At 42.3% G+C, this 19,233-nt stretch overlaps 2 protein-coding genes and 5 non-coding genes across 7 annotated transcripts; 6 read left to right on the forward strand and 1 right to left on the reverse strand.

Annotated features, from left to right (window-relative positions):
• Nucleotides 1-4,937: 4,937 nt before the first annotated feature.
• On the forward strand, nt 4,938-7,728 carry LOC127308875 (large ribosomal subunit protein eL37y). The gene is made up of 4 exons (XM_051339780.2): nt 4,938-5,026; nt 5,133-5,268; nt 7,272-7,373; nt 7,469-7,728. Exons 1-4 carry the CDS (start codon nt 5,024-5,026, stop codon nt 7,507-7,509), a joined length of 282 nt encoding a protein of 93 aa, XP_051195740.1. The 5' UTR covers nt 4,938-5,023; the 3' UTR covers nt 7,510-7,728.
• On the forward strand, nt 5,646-5,740 carry LOC127310993 (small nucleolar RNA R64/Z200 family). Its single transcript, XR_007857489.1, has one exon. It is a non-coding gene; the product is annotated as a small nucleolar RNA R64/Z200 family (small nucleolar RNA).
• Nucleotides 5,909-6,003, forward strand: LOC127310992 (small nucleolar RNA R64/Z200 family). The gene has a single exon (XR_007857488.1). It is a non-coding gene; the product is annotated as a small nucleolar RNA R64/Z200 family (small nucleolar RNA).
• Nucleotides 6,238-6,319, forward strand: LOC127310981 (small nucleolar RNA Z199). Its single transcript, XR_007857478.1, has one exon. It is a non-coding gene; the product is annotated as a small nucleolar RNA Z199 (small nucleolar RNA).
• On the forward strand, nt 6,535-6,614 carry LOC127310982 (small nucleolar RNA Z199). The gene has a single exon (XR_007857479.1). It is a non-coding gene; the product is annotated as a small nucleolar RNA Z199 (small nucleolar RNA).
• On the forward strand, nt 6,826-6,904 carry LOC127310984 (small nucleolar RNA Z199). The gene has a single exon (XR_007857480.1). It is a non-coding gene; the product is annotated as a small nucleolar RNA Z199 (small nucleolar RNA).
• A 3,827-nt stretch (nt 7,729-11,555) lies between the features above and the next one.
• On the reverse strand, nt 11,556-12,433 carry LOC127310798 (uncharacterized). The gene is made up of 3 exons (XM_051341435.1): nt 12,278-12,433; nt 12,088-12,189; nt 11,556-12,003 (listed from the first exon to the last, which is right to left on the reverse strand). Exons 1-3 carry the CDS (start codon nt 12,329-12,331, stop codon nt 11,851-11,853), a joined length of 309 nt encoding a protein of 102 aa, XP_051197395.1. The 5' UTR covers nt 12,332-12,433; the 3' UTR covers nt 11,556-11,850.
• Nucleotides 12,434-19,233: the final 6,800 nt, after the last annotated feature.

Below are 19,233 nucleotides of genomic sequence, written 5' to 3' on the forward strand. Positions count from 1 at the left end.
GAGGAACAAGAACATTGAGACATGTCCTTTGAGGAACAACCCCATATATTGTGGGGAACAAGAACCTCGTGGCAATGGTTTTCAGTCTCACAGCTTTAGCGGACCACGTTTTCCCCCTCGTGGTGATCACTTCCCTCAAATGGAACATGGCATGATTGGTGTTTTTCCTAACACTTTTTCAGGGCAAATGAGCCAACACTGGTATCCTTCACAGTTTACTAACCCCAGTGTTGTGCCATTTGCTCATCCCATGCCTTTCTATTGATACGGGACGGAGTCCTGGAGAACACATGGCTCATTGATTACGGTTGTTCGCGCCACATGACCGGAAACTCAAAGTGGTTGTCCAGCCTCGACCCCGTGAGTTGCAAGGAGTACATCACATTCAGGGACAATAGCAAAGGTAAGGTGGTCTCTCATGGAACCATTCGGGTTAACGAGAGTTTTGTTCTCAAGGATGTTGCGTCGGTTTCGAATTTGCATTTTAACTTGCTCTCTATTTTGCAACTCCTTGGGGATGGCTTTGAAGTGCGCTTTAAGACCGGCTTGTCTGGAGTTCTTGATTCTCAAGAAAATCTAGTTTGTCAGTGTTAGGGAACGCAATTGAAAATAAAAAAATTCGTCCTACCGAACCCAGCAGGAAATATCTATGAAAGATGCAAGATATGAATGATCTTGGAACTCACCAACACCGTAGCGGAAGTAGATTGTTGGTGAAGAACGTTTGCTGCAATTTCCCGAGGCTAGGTGTATACTACCCAACCGCGAGAATAAATACTCCCGCTTGAGGATCGAAAGCATGATCCCTCCACTGGTATCCACGCGTACGGATCCACCACTTCAGCAGGGCTTCGCCGTCCAGGACAAAGAACTAATAGAGACTAGTATTGGAACATTTGTAGGGAGAGAGAGGGAGAGAGTTTCTGCCCAAAAGTGGAGAGAGAAAACCAACCATGAGGGCTGCACAAAAGGGCCTTATATATGCATGAGAGGGAGGCCAAAGAGGAGAGGGGAGGAGAAGAGCCAAGGGACACCCTCCCTCACTATGCAGCCGCACCAAGGGAGGGGAAGGGCCCATGATGGCCACTCAACCTTCCACTTACATGCCCTTTAAAAGCCACCCACTCATATGCCATGTGGACTATCCACTCACTTGCCATGTAGGCAAAGTGAGGCACCTTTGCATGCAGCCATGTCACGCTTATGTGGCTGCCACCTAGTTGGATAAATCATACTTGGATAAATCCAAGTGTGCAACCCATAAAAATGATGGAACATTTCCATTCTCATCCTCTGAAACAATTTCAAATATTCCGAAACATTTCCGGTAAATATCTCTCATGCTTCCATTCAAACTAGTACTCAACAAAGTGATGAGCTTTAAGCGTGTGACCCCGCAGGTTCGGTAATGTGTAGACATGACCCAGAACATCTTCTGGCCAATAACTAATAGCGGGATTTGGACATCCATACTAGTTCCTACACATATACGACTTATCGAGAGAACATGTTGCTCACATATACACTATTCCTTTTGCTTCACGATACATAACAAAATCCGAGGTGAGATAATGGTATCCCTTTGATTCAACTCCTTGATCATTATACCACGTTATCCTCGTTATCGATTTTGCTCTCTTTCCTCGTTCCCGTATTCCGGTATCCCCGTGATCGTATCACGTGTGTCTGGCCAGACGACGATTGATACCGTAATACCGAGTGGGCCCTGAGAGTATCTCTCCATCGTCGGAGGAGAAAATCCCAATGTTATCAAGTCCCCTGACATACTTTTCCGAAGTACTTGGAAGATGCCATTATGATCAACGTTTGACAACCCCAAAGTAAAACGTCCGGTATGAGGGTGCTTAATATTCTCATGGTCTAAGGACATGAGTATACGCTAACAAGATTATGATTACACTTAACGTTGTAACGATGTGATCTCAAAGTGAATCATATAAATGGGTCTATCCAACACCATTGTTCTACCAACAAGGTGCTCCCATTGTTGCCGGCATCCTTGTTACTTTAACAATGCCTTATGACCAGGAAAACATGATCATCATGCAACACATGAGCTAGTCCTAGAGGCTAGACTAGGGACTTAACTTGGTGTTTAGGTTTCCACACATGCACATGGGTTTTCCTTTGAATCTCATATTCAAGAACCATTGCAATTATAGCACAGAAACATAAACCTTAAACATGAACATGGAAATAAATAATACTTTATTATTGCATCTAGGGCATATTTCCAACACTCTCTCACTTGCACTAGAGTCTTTTACACCAATGGAATTCCGGTGTAAAACATGTTTTGCTCGTGGTAGAGGCTTCGTCATAGGGCCAAACACATTCTGATCCGTGTGAATCTTGCACACTTTTCACATATCCCTTGTCGACAAAGTTACGTATAATGTGATTCCGGCGTTCAATATGTTTGGATTTCTGGTGAGACCTTGGCTCCTTTGCCTGGGCCACGGCGCCGCTGTTATCACAATAAAGCTCCACCGGGTCCAGCGCACTTGGAACCACACCAAGTTCGGTGATGAACTTCTTAATCCAAAAGCCCTCCTTTGAAGCTTCTGAAGCTCCGATATATTCCGCCTCAGTTGTAGAGTCCGCCACAGTGCTCTGCTTGGAACTCTTCCAGCTCACTGCGCCACCATTGAGTGTGAAAACAAAACCCGATTGAGATTTAAATTTATCTAGGTCAGTCATGAAGCTAGCATCAGTGTAACCCTTTACCCTGAGCTCTTCATCACCTCCATACACTAGGAACATTTCCTTAGTCCTATTGAGGTACTTAAGAATATTTTTGACAGCTGTCCAGTGACCCATGCCTGGATCACTTTGGTACCTGCTGCTAACACTTAGAGCAAATGCAACATCTGGTCTTGTACAAATCATAGCATACATGATAGATCCGATCGCTGAGGCAAAAGGAATCGTAGTCATTTGTACTCGCTCATCAGTGGACTGCGGGCACTGATTCTTGATAAGTACTGTGCCATGTGACATTGGGAGTAATCCTTTATTGGCATTCTCCATTCTAAACCTCTTTAGAACCTTGTCAATGTATGTGCTCTGGCTCAGCCCTATTAGACGCCTTGATCTATCTCTATAGATATTAATGCCTAATATGTATGCTGCCTCGCCTAAGTCTTTCATTGCAAAACTTATTTCAATGATTCTTTTATAGTGTTGAGAAATTCTATATCATTCCCAATCAGCAATATGTCATCCACATATAAGATTAGAAAAGCCCTTGAACTCCCACTTTCTTTTTTGTATACACTACCTCATCAAAGCGAAGATTCCAGCTTCTTGATGCTTGGTTCAGTCCATAGATTGATTTCTGAAGCTTGCATATCTTGCCAGCACTATTTGGATCGACAAAACCCTCGAGCTGTATCATATGCATGTCCTCGGTCAGGTTCCCATTCAGAAACGTTGTTTTAACATCCATCTGCCAGATTTTGTAATCGAAATAGGCAGCTATTGCTAGCAATATCCGAACGGACTTAAGCATCGCTACTGGCGAGAAGGTCTCGTCGTAGTCAACTCCTTGAACCTGTCGGAACCCTTTCGCGACAAGTCGAGCTTTGTGGATAGTAACATTACGATCCGCGTCTGTTTTTCTCTTGAAAATCCATTTACATACAATTTTTTTCACACCCTTTGGAGGATCTACCAAGTTCCAAACTTGATTTTCATGCATGGACTTCATCTCGGATTTCATGGCTTCTAGCCATTTGCTGGAATCAGAACTTACCATCGCATCTTTGTAGTTTGGAGGTTCATCTTCTTCCAAGATGAATACTTCATTTGAAAACCACTGGGGTGTCTCTCGAATTCTAGTAGACCTGCGAGGTTCAGATACAGACTTGACTAAAGCATCTGCATCCAATGCAGGGGCTTTCGGTTCGGCTATAGGGATGATTGTCGGAACAACTTCCGGCACATCAACCCTATTGGCTGCCACCGAAGATTATGCAATCTCATCAAGTTGCACTGTCCTCCCACTCACCTCTTTGGCGAGAAACTCTTTCTCGAGAAATATACCGTTCTTTGCGACAAACACTTTGCCTTCGGTGCGGTGGTAGAAGGAATACCCAACTGAGTTTTTAGGATAACCTACAAAGTAACACTTATCTGATTTGGGGTCTAGTTTGTTTGGCTGTAAACGTTTTACATATGCGTCACATCCCCAAATTTTAAGAAACGATACATTGGGTTTCTTCCCATGCCATATCTCGTATGGAGTCGTCTCAACAGAATGTGATGGTGATCTATTTAATGTGAAAGCTGCGGTTTCTAGTGCGTAACCCCAAAAGGACAATGGCAGTTCAGTTAATGACATCATAGATCTCACCATGTCTAACAAGGTTCGATTACGTCTCTCGGACACCCCATTCCTTTGTGGAATTCCAGGTGGCGTAAGTTGTGAAACTATTCCACATTCACTAAGATGTTGGCCAAACTCGTGACTTAGATACTCTCCTCCACGATCTGATCGCAGAAACCTGATCTTTTTCTCACGATGATTCTCCACTTCGTTCTGAAATTCCTTGAACTTTTCAAAGGTTTCAGACTTCTGCTTCATTAAGTAAATATAACCATACCTACTCAAGTCGTCAGTAAAAGTCACAAAGTAGAGGTATCTACCGCGCACCGGTATACTCATTGGACCACATACATCAGAATGTATAATTTCCAATAAGTTACTCGCCCGTTCAACTATACCGTTGAACGGCGTCCTAGTCACCCATCAGACAGGCTTCGCATGTGTCAAATGATTCAAAATCAAAGGACGGGATAATGTTTTTACACAACGCCGGAACGAAATAATAATTATTACTCCGTAAGTTCTAAGGTGAATCCTAGGGAGCCCAGCAGTAGAATCCACTTCTACTCGGCCCATTTGCCCACCACCGCTTCCTATAAAAACTGGTACTCTACTTAGGGTTTTCAGCAGGGCCGCCACTCCACCCATTCTTCGTCGCCTCTCCAGCCTTAAGCGATGGTACGTCTCCGCCCGCAAACCCTAGCCGTCTCCGCCGCCGCCGGCCCCGGCGGCGGCTCCGACGTCGCACTTCGCTGACCCGCCGTGGTGTTTCTTGCTTTTGCAGACGAAGGGCACGGGCAGCTTCGGCAAGCGCCGGAACAAGACGCACACGCTCTGCATCCGCTGCGGCCGCCGCAGCTTCCACCTCCAGAAGAGCACCTGCTCCTCCTGCGGCTACCCCGCCGCCCGCATCCGCAAGTGTAAGCTCCTCCCCCTCCATAGCCCTTCCCCGCTCTAGATCTCTAGCTTTTGCCCTGCTCTTCCCGTGCGAGCCGTGTAGGATTTCGTGCGGTGTCTTTGTGGTGGTTGCTTGAAGTGATGCCAGTGGCTGACCCGTTCTCGCTCGGATCCTTGTTGTTTTATTACACATGTCCAGTTAATGTAGTTTGCTGTGCGTGTAGTTTCGTCTCCCAGCGCGAATGAGGAAGAAGCATTGATCCTGGTTTCTGTGATTACCCGTGCCTGATCTATGATTTTAATTTTTTGATCCTACTGCGCCATGCAGCCTCATTTGTAGCTCAATGATTGGCCTAGTGATACTTCACCAGATTTCTTGATGTTCTTTTCTGAAGTTGCAAAATTGTTATGATGAATCATGAATTCTACAACGCATGTCAGACTTCGGAGATGCCACGGCATTGATGAGAAGATACTTCATGTTCTGAGCAATTTATTTTGATGTCAGTCCTAGTTGAAGAAGCAGTGATCCTGGTTTCTAATTACCCATGCCTGATCTATGATTTAATTTTTTTATCCTACTGCGCCATGCCGCCCCGTTTGTAGCTTGATTGACCTAGTGATACTTCACTAGATTTCTTGATGTTATTTTCTGAAGTTGCAAAATTGTTATGATGAATCATGAATTCTACAACGCATGTCAGACTTCGGAGATGCCACGGCATTGATGAGAAGATACTTCATGTTCTGAGCAATTTATTTTGATGTCAGTCCTAGATGCTACTTTTTTTTTGTTTTGTTTCTGTTCATAAATAAACAGTTTGATTCTTCAGTGCTAGTTGGAGAACTGCCTCCTTTTCACTTCGTCAGAAAAGTTTGTGAGCGTAAAAATTGTATTATCCTTATTTTTCTTATTTTGAATTAGTATATCCACATCCCCCCTCTGAAGTTGGAATAAATCTTAAGTTTTTCATTCATACTTATATACCTGAGGGTCAAGTGAGGAGGAATAAACTGCAACAATATGATGGAGCTGTGCTCCTCTGATTCTTAGTATTTAAGTCTCTGATGACACCTCAACTTATGTTCCACTTTTCCAGTGGTTTAGTATTTATTTTTGGTTTTCTTTTTATATTTTCGTTTCTTGAAGGGTCAATTGGGAGGAGAGGAAGAATTGGGATTTTAGATTGAAAAGTGCTTTGTAATTTACTCTGATGACTTGGAAGTATTCAAGTTCTGATATCATTTGTTGTCCCAAGACGTCTTTTGGATTGCTTGATTTCGTTTGTGGTTCAAGTGATGATTGATAAACTGCAACAATATGACAGGAGTTGAACTCCCGTGATTCGTAGTTTTAAGTCTGATGATTTCTCCATGCTTTATGCTTTGTGTTTTCTTTACCTTATCTGTTCAAGTACAATTCTGTTTCACCAATTAATTTTCCATGTAGCTCTAGAGACTACTCCTATCTGCCTGCTAAAATACAGTTCTGTTGCACCTTTTCCCATAAACTCTCCATGTAGCCACATTCTTTTTTCCATTGTCTTGATACATCCTTTTTGCATTTCCTGATTCCAGTTGTTTCAAGTGATGATGGATAAACTGCAACAATATGACAGAAGTTACACTTCCGTGATTCGTAGTTTATGTCTGATAATTTCTCCATGCTTTTATCTTTATATATATTGTGTGGTCTGAGCTTTCTATGGCAACTTTTGATCATGGTCATGACTGTTACATTCTACCGTAGATTAATGAAACTTAAGTACTCCTAGAATGGGGGAAACTTAGATTTGTATTGTTTGCTTTTTGTTTGGTTCATTATATATGGTAAAACCTATTTGTTTTGCTCCGATCCACTTATTATGGATCCACAACACTTATTATGCATTATGTATAGCTTGTTTTCTGTGTTGCCTGGGATAACTTGTCTGTTTGCCCTTGTTTGATGATTGATTTGTGATTTTGCCATCTTCTAGTTTTATTTTATTTGGTCTCAGTGTTAACATAGTGGTTCATTTTACAGACAACTGGAGTGTGAAGGCCATCCGGCGCAAGACAACCGGAACTGGAAGGATGAGGTACATGCGACATGTGCCTCGCAGGTTCAAGAGCAACTTCAGAGAAGGTACAGCACAATACTTATCAGAAGTTACTGGGTCTAACATGTGTCAGACCTAAGACCAATTCTGATCAAGTTATTTGTTTTTCATCTCAATTCAGGTACTGAGGCTGCCCCCAGGAAGAGTGCTGCAGCCAACTAGGTCTGGATTTTGTCACAAGGCATCCCCTGAAGCTAGAATTTAAAATATTTTACTCATATTGTACCGTCCGAACTATTGTTGCTACAGCCCTGTATAGATCTGATGTGTTTTGTTCCATGGGTTTGGAAATTTGACCTCTAAATTCCATGCAATTCCTTCCTCTGAATTTTGGTGCAGTTGTATTGCTGTTATGATTTTATTTTAGACGAAGTTATACCAGTCGCTTATGTTGCAAAATGCCAGTCATTGAGTTTAAACGTTCATCCTTAGGACCTTGCTAGTTTTTTGCTTATTTGAAATTTATCATTTGTCTAAATTTGAACCGTGGCCATTTCTCATGGAACAAATGTAAGGTGTCTAAATTCATCATATGTACTGCAGCCATTATTGAAGGTGAGCTGAAAGAATTCTGATCTTATATCACTAGGTAACTGCAAGTTGTAGAAGTGACATAACGATTGTTTGAGTATGGAAAATGCCATCAAAATGTTGCTCTGTTATTGCCTTTGCCACCACCGTGAAATGGACGTAAAGTCCACAAATCGATCGGACAAACAACTAAACCAAACTCACGGACTCTGGCAGCCAGCCCCCGTGAAGAACAGCCGGCGGCACACCACTCGTGCAGCTCCTCTATCGAGCGCTCCTTACAATACCGTCTTCATCCTTTTTCTCTCTCGGCCCTTCTCATGCTCCTGAGTAGTGTCTCACCCTAGCTTTTGGGGATTCTGACAAGGGGTCGTGAATTTGAGTAGGGATGGATGATGCTGAAGTCCTACATGGATAATTCTTGTGATTCTCTATATTCTTCCAATATGTACAAATTTGTTTATCGAAAAAATATGTATATATTTTCCTTTTATTTGTGTGCCGCATGCTGTGTGAAGAGAATAAAAGGTTCTCCTGGTTGTTCCTCTCTCCTGTGTGTTTCTGTATTGCATATTGCAGGATTGATCCAAAATTTGCTTGTAGAGATTGTCGTTGTTGCGACGCGCACGAATGGAACCTGGGTGCACGCGCACCCAGTTCCCTACAAAATGAAAAAATACTATTTAAAAGTTTCAAAAAAGTGTGAAGTAATTTTTTGCATGTACATATTATATTGATACTTACTCGTGTGAGTTATCACGAAAAAATACGTATGTGGCCTGCATAAAAATGACAAAATGTCCAAATGAGAATAGTGAATAGGAATTTGTACTATTCACAGGAATAGAAATTTGCATTTTGTCATTTTTATGTAGGTCACACACAATGGTATTTTTTCGTGAAAACGCACACGAGTAAGTATCAACATAATATCTACATGCAAAAAATTACTTCAATTTTTTTGAAACTTTTAAATAGCATTTTTTGAACATTTCATAAATGGGTGCGCGTGTTCCCAGGTTCCATTCAGCATTTTTGTTGTCGTCAACTCCTACTTCAGTATTATACATGGGAGAAAGGTGTACAATAAGGACATGACTATAAGCTGGGTTGTTGATTCAGAAGAGTTTATGCAGTCATTAATTTAGAAAAGGATATTGCTCCGTACTTCACATGGGCCAGGAACCAAAAGGAATTTTTTTGGGCTGTTAATTCAAGGCTAAATATGACACGCAGATTAGCTATTGATAGTCAGCTTCTTGACTTGGCGTGTGGGCTCCACGGCATCGAATGTGGTTGGAGAGGGCACAAGTGTCACACCAAAGGTGGTTGATGAGGGAACAAGTGTTGCACCGGACATAGTTGATGAGGGAACATGTGCTGCAACAAACATAGTTGACGAGGGAACAATTGCTGCAACAGACATAGTTGAGGAGATCAAAATTGAGGGATTTGCATGAGCAGAAGTACCTGAATATGGAGAAACAACTACAAGGCCACCAATGGCTGAAGAGGAAGAGAAGGAACACTTCATGACTTTTAGGTACGATCCACATGGAGATGAGCCGGGTGGAGCAACTGAAGAGTGGAGGTACTTCAAAAAGGTTGATGATGCGGTCCTTGATGGCATCAGAAAGTAGTGAAATAGAAGTGCAGAAAAGAAAGAGGATAAGGCATATTATAGAGTTTGATCCTCAATGTGCTTCTGATGATGAGGCTAGTACAACAGAAGATTATTTTGTGCCTCACACAACACATGATCCAGAGAATCCAGTCATAAAGGAAAATGACACATTTGGGGACAAGGAAGAGTCTATCGAGATTATGAGAACACATGCCATAAAAATGAGTTTTAGATTAAGGTTGAGCACAGTGACATGGAGAGGTACATAACAAGGTGTGCAGCTGAAAATTGCGCGTGGAAATGATATGCAAAGAAACTTCATGGTGGCAACACATTTATGCTAACTATTTTTTCCTTCTGTGTTATTTGCAGCAGATTTGCGGCAGATTTGTTGATTATGTTGATTGCAAGTGGAATACATATCTAACCTTGACAATTAAATTTATTTGAAGGTGTTCATAATATCTTCATTGGATGATCACACTTGTGCTAGTTCAGCCACATTGAAGGGACATCATGCTTCCGCTTCTTGGATATCTCGAAAAGGCAAATATATCATTACATAGGATCCCACTCTTAGTGTAAAAAAGGTACATAATAGATAGGAGAAACAATACAACATTGAGTTGCCTTATTTCAAAGTGTGGACACAAGGAAGAAGTCTGCAATGAATGAGCTTCGTGGCACGTGGGAGGAGAGCTTCTCAATGTCATGGAGATTCAAAGTATCCCTAGAAGAAACTTGCCTAGGAAGCATTGTTGAGATCGACTTCAAAAAGATCAATGGACAAATGCATTTTTCAAGAATGGTGTCAAGAAAGCTTTCAGAGATGATGTAGAGCACCTTGAGTGTTTTAGACACCTAATGGCTAATTTTCAAAAGAAGTTCACGGGTGAGGTGTTGAAGTATATGTGGCCTTGTGCATGGGCATGTACAGCTCGCAGGCACGATACATTGATGGCAAATATTGCTACAGATTGTCCTAAAGCGATACCCTTTTTAGGTAAGCATCACAACCTCATATGGAGCAGATATAAATTCACCAAATGCTGCAAAGTTGATTATAACAACAACATATTGGAATGCTTCAACAATTGTTCCAACAACCAGGTTGACCAGTCAACCATAGGAAGTTGGGTCGGCCCACTTAGTAAGTGGGTCGGCCTAGTTACCTAGTTGACCGGTCAAACCAAATAAGTTGGGCTGCTCCGCGAGCTAAGTGGGCCAGCCTAGTTACCTTGTTGACCGGTCAATCCAAGACATTTGGCTCGACCCGCGTACTAATTGGGTCGGCTCATCTGGAGAGCCAGGAAAAAGAGAACCATATCAATGCAAAAGGTGCTATCAGTTTCGACATATAGAGAAGGGTTGTAATGCTACTCAAGCTGAATTAGTGTGAACGAGGGGCAGTACTAAGGCTGGATCTGTTATGTTTTTTTTGCTATGAACTCCCTTTTGTATTGGTACATCTGCAAGTGTGCTAGCTTGAATTATGAATTCTAATATGTACTGAAGTTGTATTATATGTTGTTGAAAGTCTCCATTTATATGCTGTTTTTTTTTGGCTTAATGAAGTGTTATATACCATTTTCTGCTGTTGAATTCGTGCTGGAAATTTGTTTCAGATGTCATGTTATATGTTGCCATAATGTTGCTTGATAGGCCAATAAACGGTAGCCTGAGTGCTATTCGACGTGGCGCTGAGGTGCAGCCTGGAGAGCAGCTGAAAAGGGCGGTGAAGTGCAACCTTAATGTTGTTTGATGGGTGTGCAATTGCAATGCTGATCGATTCGTTTAAAACTTCAGATTAGGTAGACATAACGGTGATGGCATAAAGTAGACAACGGAGCAAGCTTTCAATGACAATTTTCTAGTTTAAAAACTTTCAGTGGTATTTAAAAAAAAAGATTGGACCTTTTAATGATATATAGATCCAATTTTACCAAAGTATTTACAATCGTTTTTGTCAAAAGCTCAAAATAGGCGCGCATGATCAAGGTCTACATGCCAGTAATTTTCATGGAAACGTTACAGTAGTACGTACTCTGTAATGTGTAATAATATGTTTGTAAGGAGCTGTGATTCAGGTTAATATAATGTGCACTATACAACACACGGGCATTTTTACTAGTGTAAACAAACAAAAGAAAGCCATGATAGACTTTCATCTTTGAGGAAATAAAGTTACACCATGGATCATCAATCGGATGGTAATTAGTATTACAACATAATGGAAATTAAAGGGACGTCATTCTTAGAAGTTAGGCATGCGGTGCATGCTAGTAGTAGGAATTATATCAGAAGGACGGCTCTCCCGGCGCAGCATTCTGGCTCTTCTCGTTTCGGAATCAGTGGGCAGCGCCGGTGGCGCCTGCCGCCGCGTCCGCCGCAGCACCGGCAGCGCCGGCCGCCGCGTCTGCTGCGGCACCGGCAGCGCCTGCCGCCGCGTCTGCTGCAGCCCCGGCAGCGCCGGCCGCCGCGTGGGTGGCATGCTCGCCGGCCTGCAACGTGCACACGAAGTCGAATCAGCGGCACGGGATGAAAATGAAATGGTGCAGTGTGTAGGGAGCAGGGAGCAGACGTACCTCCTGGACGGTCTCGGCGGCGCGGTGCGCCTGCAGGCTCCCGCCCTCGACGGCGGCGGCGGCGGCGTCGTGCACGGCCTCGGCGGCGTGGCCCACCTGGTCCTGCACGCGCAACGCAAATCACCATGATTTAGTCCAACAAATACATGTACATTCTACATTCCCTATTGAATGGGATGAACTAATCAACCGCATGCTTGGCCTCGGACTGGCCGGCCTCGAAGGATTGCTTGATGTCAGCCATGGCGAGGTGAAGAGATGTTGGAAGTAGTGAAAGCTGAGATGAAGATTGGAATGGAGGTTTCTGGTGTGGGAAACTAGCCGCGTCTCGCCGTGTTTTTATATGGGTCGTTTGTGCCAAATTGGTGGCGACAAATGTGTGGATATGAGTGGTGGAAGGGGGATTGACGGGTGAATGTGCTTGTGACTAACTTAGACGGCCCTAAAATAGGAGATTAGGAGCGACTAAACTAGGAAGCGCCTTGCACACACACATTAGATGCTTTCGGAAGGAAACGCACGCATTTTTGACGAGCAGAAAGCCACACAACCCATTTAAAAAGAAGAGATAGAAACTAAAGAAGAGAAACACTGACAGAGAAACTCCCTCGACTAGTGCATTCGAATACTAACCGCACATGTTTTTTTTCCTTTTATATTTGAAGACGAACATTCTACAAAAGCCCGACGATAGGCATCGGTCGCCCGATATATGAAGCCAAAAACCGTTCGTCCTCCCAGCCTTTCGATCGCGATCCAACGTATAGAATCAACCATAGTGTCAATATTGTGTTGTGCCCCCCAGTTTTTGGAAACTCAACCCGCCGTCCTTACCTTCCCCAATTAAACTGAAAGTGTATATCCCATTGGACTCGACCTTCTAAATATTTACAACTTAAATGCCACCCTACGATATATCCGAGTGTTGCAACAAAATCAATCACTCCGCTTACAAAAAAGTGCTATTACAACAAAATCTTCACAACAAAATTTTAAAAATTAATGTTATAAAAAATGGTTAACTAAAAAATATTTTGCTACAAGTTAGTCTACAACAAAAATCGACATCTAATCTAACAAAAAACATGTTTTTGTGTCTACCAAAAATTGGTTAAGCAATAATAAATTTTCTATCTAGCTACAACAAAAATCACCATCTATTCCAACAAAAAATTAGATGACTACAACAAAAATGGAAACTTGTGTCAAATGTTCAGATAAAGATTACAACATCTCTTACGTACTTTCACAACACAATTTATACGCAATTGTTACAAAATTATTGAACATATATGACATCGCTGGGCGGCGTGATGAAGCTAGCAATCGAGCTAGACAAACCATGACAAGCTGGTGTAACTTGTACCTCAAATATAATATCTTTCTGATGGTCAAAAAAGGTAAAACTAAATTAAGCTAGCTAGCTAAGCAAGCACAGAAGGATGTAAGGAACGTGCACGCGAGTTGGTAGTATGCCGCTGGCCTGCTTTGCGTGCATGGGCGAACGCCACGGCCGACGCGCGCGCATAGGCTAAATTAAGCTAGCTAATGTGCCGTGCACGTGGAGCAAGTTACTGTGCAGCATGCACGATCGGTGGTTTGAAAGGAACCGTTTTTCTCCTTAAAATTACCCTTAGAACTTAGAACATATGAGCTTGTGTCATGCCAATGCACACGTCAATGGTAGAACCGTGGAGAATGCCACCGCAGAAGCGCCTAATATACTAGAACTCACTAGGCAAATGCAGAAATAATATCTTATTGAAACTCAATTTCTCCTAGAAATATGACTGAAATGAAAATGTTAATCATATTGAAATCAATTAAGAATCAACTAACATGTTGCATGAATTTAAATTATTTTGATGATTTCAAAAATATTCATCGCCATTTTAAACAAGTTTAGATAAATTCAATGTTTTTTTTGGCATTTCAATAGTTTAAGTCACATTTCAACATTCGAGTCATATCTCAACAATATTCATCCATACTTTAATGAATTTCATAAAAAATCGACATACATTTCGAAAGAATTGAAGTAACTTATTTCACATTTTATGAAGTTGTGAATTTTTTTTTGAATTATTTGATTATTTTTAAATCTATTGGAAAATACTGTTGGAAAAATTAGCAAATTTCCCCATGATTTAATCAAAGAAAACAATAGATAAAACATGCTTAAAAAGGTTGAGATTAAACTATCATCTTAGAGTAATGAAGCAACAAGTCTAAACTGATTGATAAGAGCAATATGTTTCCTGACAAAGGTTCCGCAAGCCTGCTTTCCCGTCCAGCGGTGCACACCGACAGAGGGATGGAGAAGTCTTGACCGGCGGCGCAAAGCTCTAGAACCGAGTGGTAGGCGCATATGGTGTTGTGTCTCGCAGTGTGTCTCTCTGGAGAGGAGCGACCTCTCTTTTATAGGCACAAACAGAGGGAGGCGAACAGGCTGCGGTAAGAGATGTAACGAAGGGACGGAATACGAACTGAACATGCAGCATTATTCATTGTCCACTAAGCAAAAATGTTTAAAATTCCATTCATGCGTGACAAAAAGGAAGAGAAGCTCTCGGCTCGAGGCAACCCCGCAAACTGCGGCGCGCACGTCGTGACGAGGCGAGCGAGTGGGCGACGGAGGCGGAGGAGCGCGCGTGTGAGAGTCCTCTTCTCATGCTTGTACAACAAGTGGAGCAGCCCCCCTTATAAGGATGTCTAACTCTCTCTAAACTAATAAGGTGGGAAAGTACTTTTGTCCCACCCCTTGCCATGCATTAATGGCCACTTGGGCCTTTGGGACTTTTAGGAATTGTGTACTAAGTTAAATGGGCTCGGCCTATATTAAGCAAAATTCCAACAATACCCCACCAGATCCCAGAGGCACATTGAATTTTCCTTTGGTTCCAAAACATTGTTTTATATACCGGTACTATAGCGAAGACTATTAAGTTGAACTTTCACCAGAACTCTATGCTACACTAGACAGCTACTTGAACAGTGGACTAAGCCTTGAACTGGAAGTTTTTTTGCTAATCTAGCTTCACAAAGAGCCTTGACCGATACTAGGCAGTCATAGGGCTTCCCCACGGGTGGAGCTTATGCGTCATACTCCATGACCTTTCATGAGTTTATTAGAGAGCACCCAACTCTCATAGGCTACGCTGTTTTAACAACCAAACTCATATATGTGTGTTCTTCAACGGATGTTCTGCCGGACAACATCTGTGGTTAAATAAGCCACTTAGAACGCATTAAGATAAATAAACCTACGGTGCAGATTAGGAAAGTGTTGCATCTTTATAGAGTGGTATCATACAAAGAGTAAGGATACTTTCCTCTCAGTTGACATACAACTTGTCTCCCAGTTCTAATTCACGGGATCTCCAATCACATAGAATGAGTTACCACTGTGGAAAACTTAAACGGTGGGTCTCATACCCATCTCCTTTGATGCATTATCTATCACGTTACGTGATCGACCCTTTGTGAAGGGGTCTACCAAATTTCTAGATGTATGGATATAATCCAACCCAATAACTTCGGAGTTTCTTATTTTTATAAATTTTTTAATCTCCTCTTCACATGCCTTGATGACTTCATATTATCCTTAGAACTATTAACCTTGATGATCACAGTTTAATTATCACAGTTTATTGGGATAACGGGTATTCATCAAGAGTTCACGAAGCCACTTTGCTTCAACAGTGGCTGTGTTTAATGATGCGAGTTATGCTTGCATTGTTGACCTCGTTAAGATGGTCTGCTTGTAAGACTTCCAAGAAATAGCGTCACCACCAAGTGTAAATACATATCCACTAGTGGCCTTAATCTCATCAGCATCAGAAATCCAGTTTGAGTCACTATAACCCTCCAGTACACTTGGATACCCGGTATAGTTGATACATCTCAAATGTATCTATAATTTTTGATGCTCCATGCTTGTTTTACACCAATTCATACATGTTTTGTTTACACTTCGTTGCACTTTTATATGATTTCCGGCACTAACCTATTAACAAGATGCCACGGTGTCAGTTCCCTTTTTTCTGCTGTTATTGTATTTTAGAAAAGTTGTACATGAAATATTCTCGAAATTGGACGAAACAAAAGCCGAAGTCAATATTTTACCGAAACGAAGACGAAGTCCGAAGGGGGGGGGGGTCGAAGAGGCGCAACATGGCGTCCAAACCACCCCTAGGCGCGGCCTGGACCTGGCCCGCGCCTAGGGTAGGTCTGGGCCCACCAGGCGTCCTACCGACCTAAATCCTCCGCCTATTTATACATCTTCCTGGGAAAACCCTGGATACCCGAGCCTCCATCCACAAAAAGTTCCGTCGCGGCCGCCATCGCCGAACCCATCTCGGGGGTTCTGAAGCTCTTCCCAGCACCCTTCCGGAGGGGGAAAACATCGCCGGAGGCATCTACATCGCCATGCCCGCCTCCGAAGTGATGTGTTAGTAGTTCATCCCTATACTATGGGTCCATAGCAGTAGCTAGATGGCTGTCTTCTCCACTTTGTGCTTCATGTATCGATCTTATGAGTTGTCGTACATGATCAAGATCATCTTTATGTAATCCTATATGTTTGGTTTGCTGGGATCCGATGAATATTGTATACTATGTTGATATTGATTATATATTCATGTCATATGTTATTTGTGATCTCGCATGCTCTCCGTTGCTAGTAGAAACTCTGGCCAGATGGATACTTGTGACTCCAAGAGAGGGTATTTATGCTTGATAGTAGGTTTATACCTCTAGTTTTCTGGGAGAGTGACATTATAACTTCTAAGATTGTAGATGTGTTGTTGCTACTAGGGAGAAAACAACAATATTTTATCCGAGGGTAATTTTATTGTTTATTTTACACATATTGCTTAATGCGATAGTCTGTTGCTTGCAACTTAACACTGAAAGGGGTTCAGACGATAACCTTAAGGTGGATTATTAGTCATAGACGCAGTTGGATTACGATCTATGTATTATGTTGTAATGCCCATATAAAATCTCATAGTAATCATCTTGTCATGTATTGATCGATATTCTATCAATTGCCCAGCTGTAATTTGTTCACCCAACATGCTATTTCTTTATGGAGAGACACCTCTAGTGAATTGTGGACCCCGGTCCTATTTCCTTTACTGATAAATTCAACTGCAATCCTGTTATGTTTACTTTCTGCAAACAACTCCTTCCATTTGATACGTCTAATCCTTTTTGTTCAGCAAACCAGTGAGATTGACAACCTCAATGTAAGTTGGGGCAAAGCACTTTGGTTGTGCTGTGTGTAGGTTCCACGTTGTTGCTGACGTCGGTAGGGCGCCCTGCCACTAGTCAGCCAGCAACACCTTCAGAAGTCACTCCTTTCTCCTACTGGTCGATTAAAACTTGGTTTCGTACTGAGGGAAAACTAGTTGCTGTGCTCATCACACCTTCCTCTTGGGGTTTCCCAACCGCTTCCACAACAACTGTCAACAAGATTGTTTGGCGCCATCACCGGAGCACCATCAATAGTGAATGCCATACTCGCAGTGCCTTTTAGATAGTCCATAACTCTTCCAAGATCATGCCAGTGATCATCGCCGTGATTTGAGACAAATCGGCTAAGTTTTCTCACAGCAAAGGCGATGCCGGGCCTCGTAGCGCTAGCCAAATACATCAGCGAGCCAATAATTTGAGAATATCTCAGTTGATCTCTAGCAGCTGTTTTACTCTTTCGATGCAGCACACTAGGATCATAAGGCGTTGGACAAGACTTGCAGTCGCTATACCCAAAACGACTCAAGATCTTTTCCACATAGTGAGATTGAAGCAGGGTAATCCCACCCTTGTCATCCCTCAGCATCTTGATGTTCAAGATTACGCCAGCTACCCCAAGATCCTTCATCTCAAAACAACGAGATAAGAAATCCTTGGTCTTCTTGATAATATTCAGGTTGGTTCCGAAAATCAGTATGTCATCGACGTACAAGCAAATATTGACTCCTTCGCCCCCACCATGACGATAGTACACACATTTATCAGCTTCATTTACAACAAAGCCTTCAGCAGTCAAAGTTCTTTCGAACTTCTCGTGCCACTGCTTCGGGGCTTGCTTTAGATCACATAAAGACTTCAACAATTTGCACACCTTTCCTTCTTGACCATTTGCTACAAATCCATATGGTTGGTCCATGTAAATTTCCTCATCCAACCCTCCATTTAGGAAAGCCGTCTTAACATCCATTTGATGAACGAGAAGATCGTATGAGGGAGCAAGTGATATCAACTCTAATGGTAGTCAATCTAGCTACATGTGAGTAAGTATCAAAGAAGTCTTCACCTTCCTTTTGGGTATAACCCTTGGCCACAAGCCATGCCTTGTACTTTTCAATTGTACCATCATGCCTAAGCTTCTTCTTAAACACCCATTTACATCCTACATGCTTGCACCCATAAGGACGATCAGTGATCTCCCAAGTTCCATTAGCCAAAATGGAATCCATCTCACTTCGGATAGCTTCCTTCCAGTAGTCAGCATCTAGAGATGCATATGCTTCTGAAATAGAAGTGGGAATGTCATCCACGAGATACACAATTAAATCATCACCAAAGAACTTCACAATCCTCTCTCTTACTCCTTTTAGGAGCTTCATTGTTATCCTCCTTGGAATTCTCAAGGTGTTCTATCCGAATGTTGGATTCAAGAATTGTAGCTGATTCCTGGCTAGATGTACTAGGCATCCCCTGATTCGATGAGCTAGGCACATCCTTCATGGAAAATATATCCTCAAAGAAAGTTGCATCATTCAACTCCATGATTGTACCAACATGCATGTCGGATACCTCAAATTTTACTATCAAGAATCTATAGCCAATGCTATGACAAGCATAGCCAAGGAAAACACAATCCATAGTTTTTGGTTCAAGCTTGCGCTTCTTGAGAATTGGCACATTGACTTTAGCCAAACATCCCCAAGTCCGTAGGTAAGAGAGTTTCAATCTTTTCTTCTGCCATTCCTCCAATGGAGTTATTATTTATTCTTTGTGGGAACTCGGTTTAGGACATGACACGCAGTCAATATCGCCCCCACCATGCCTTGGAGAGACCCGAGGTGTCTAACATGTCGTTGACCAAATCAGTTAGAGTGCGGTTCTTTCTTTCAGCCA

The sequence above is a fragment of the Lolium perenne genome, chromosome 6, assembly GCF_019359855.2.
Source record: "Lolium perenne isolate Kyuss_39 chromosome 6, Kyuss_2.0, whole genome shotgun sequence".
NCBI lineage: Eukaryota > Viridiplantae > Streptophyta > Magnoliopsida > Poales > Poaceae > Lolium > Lolium perenne.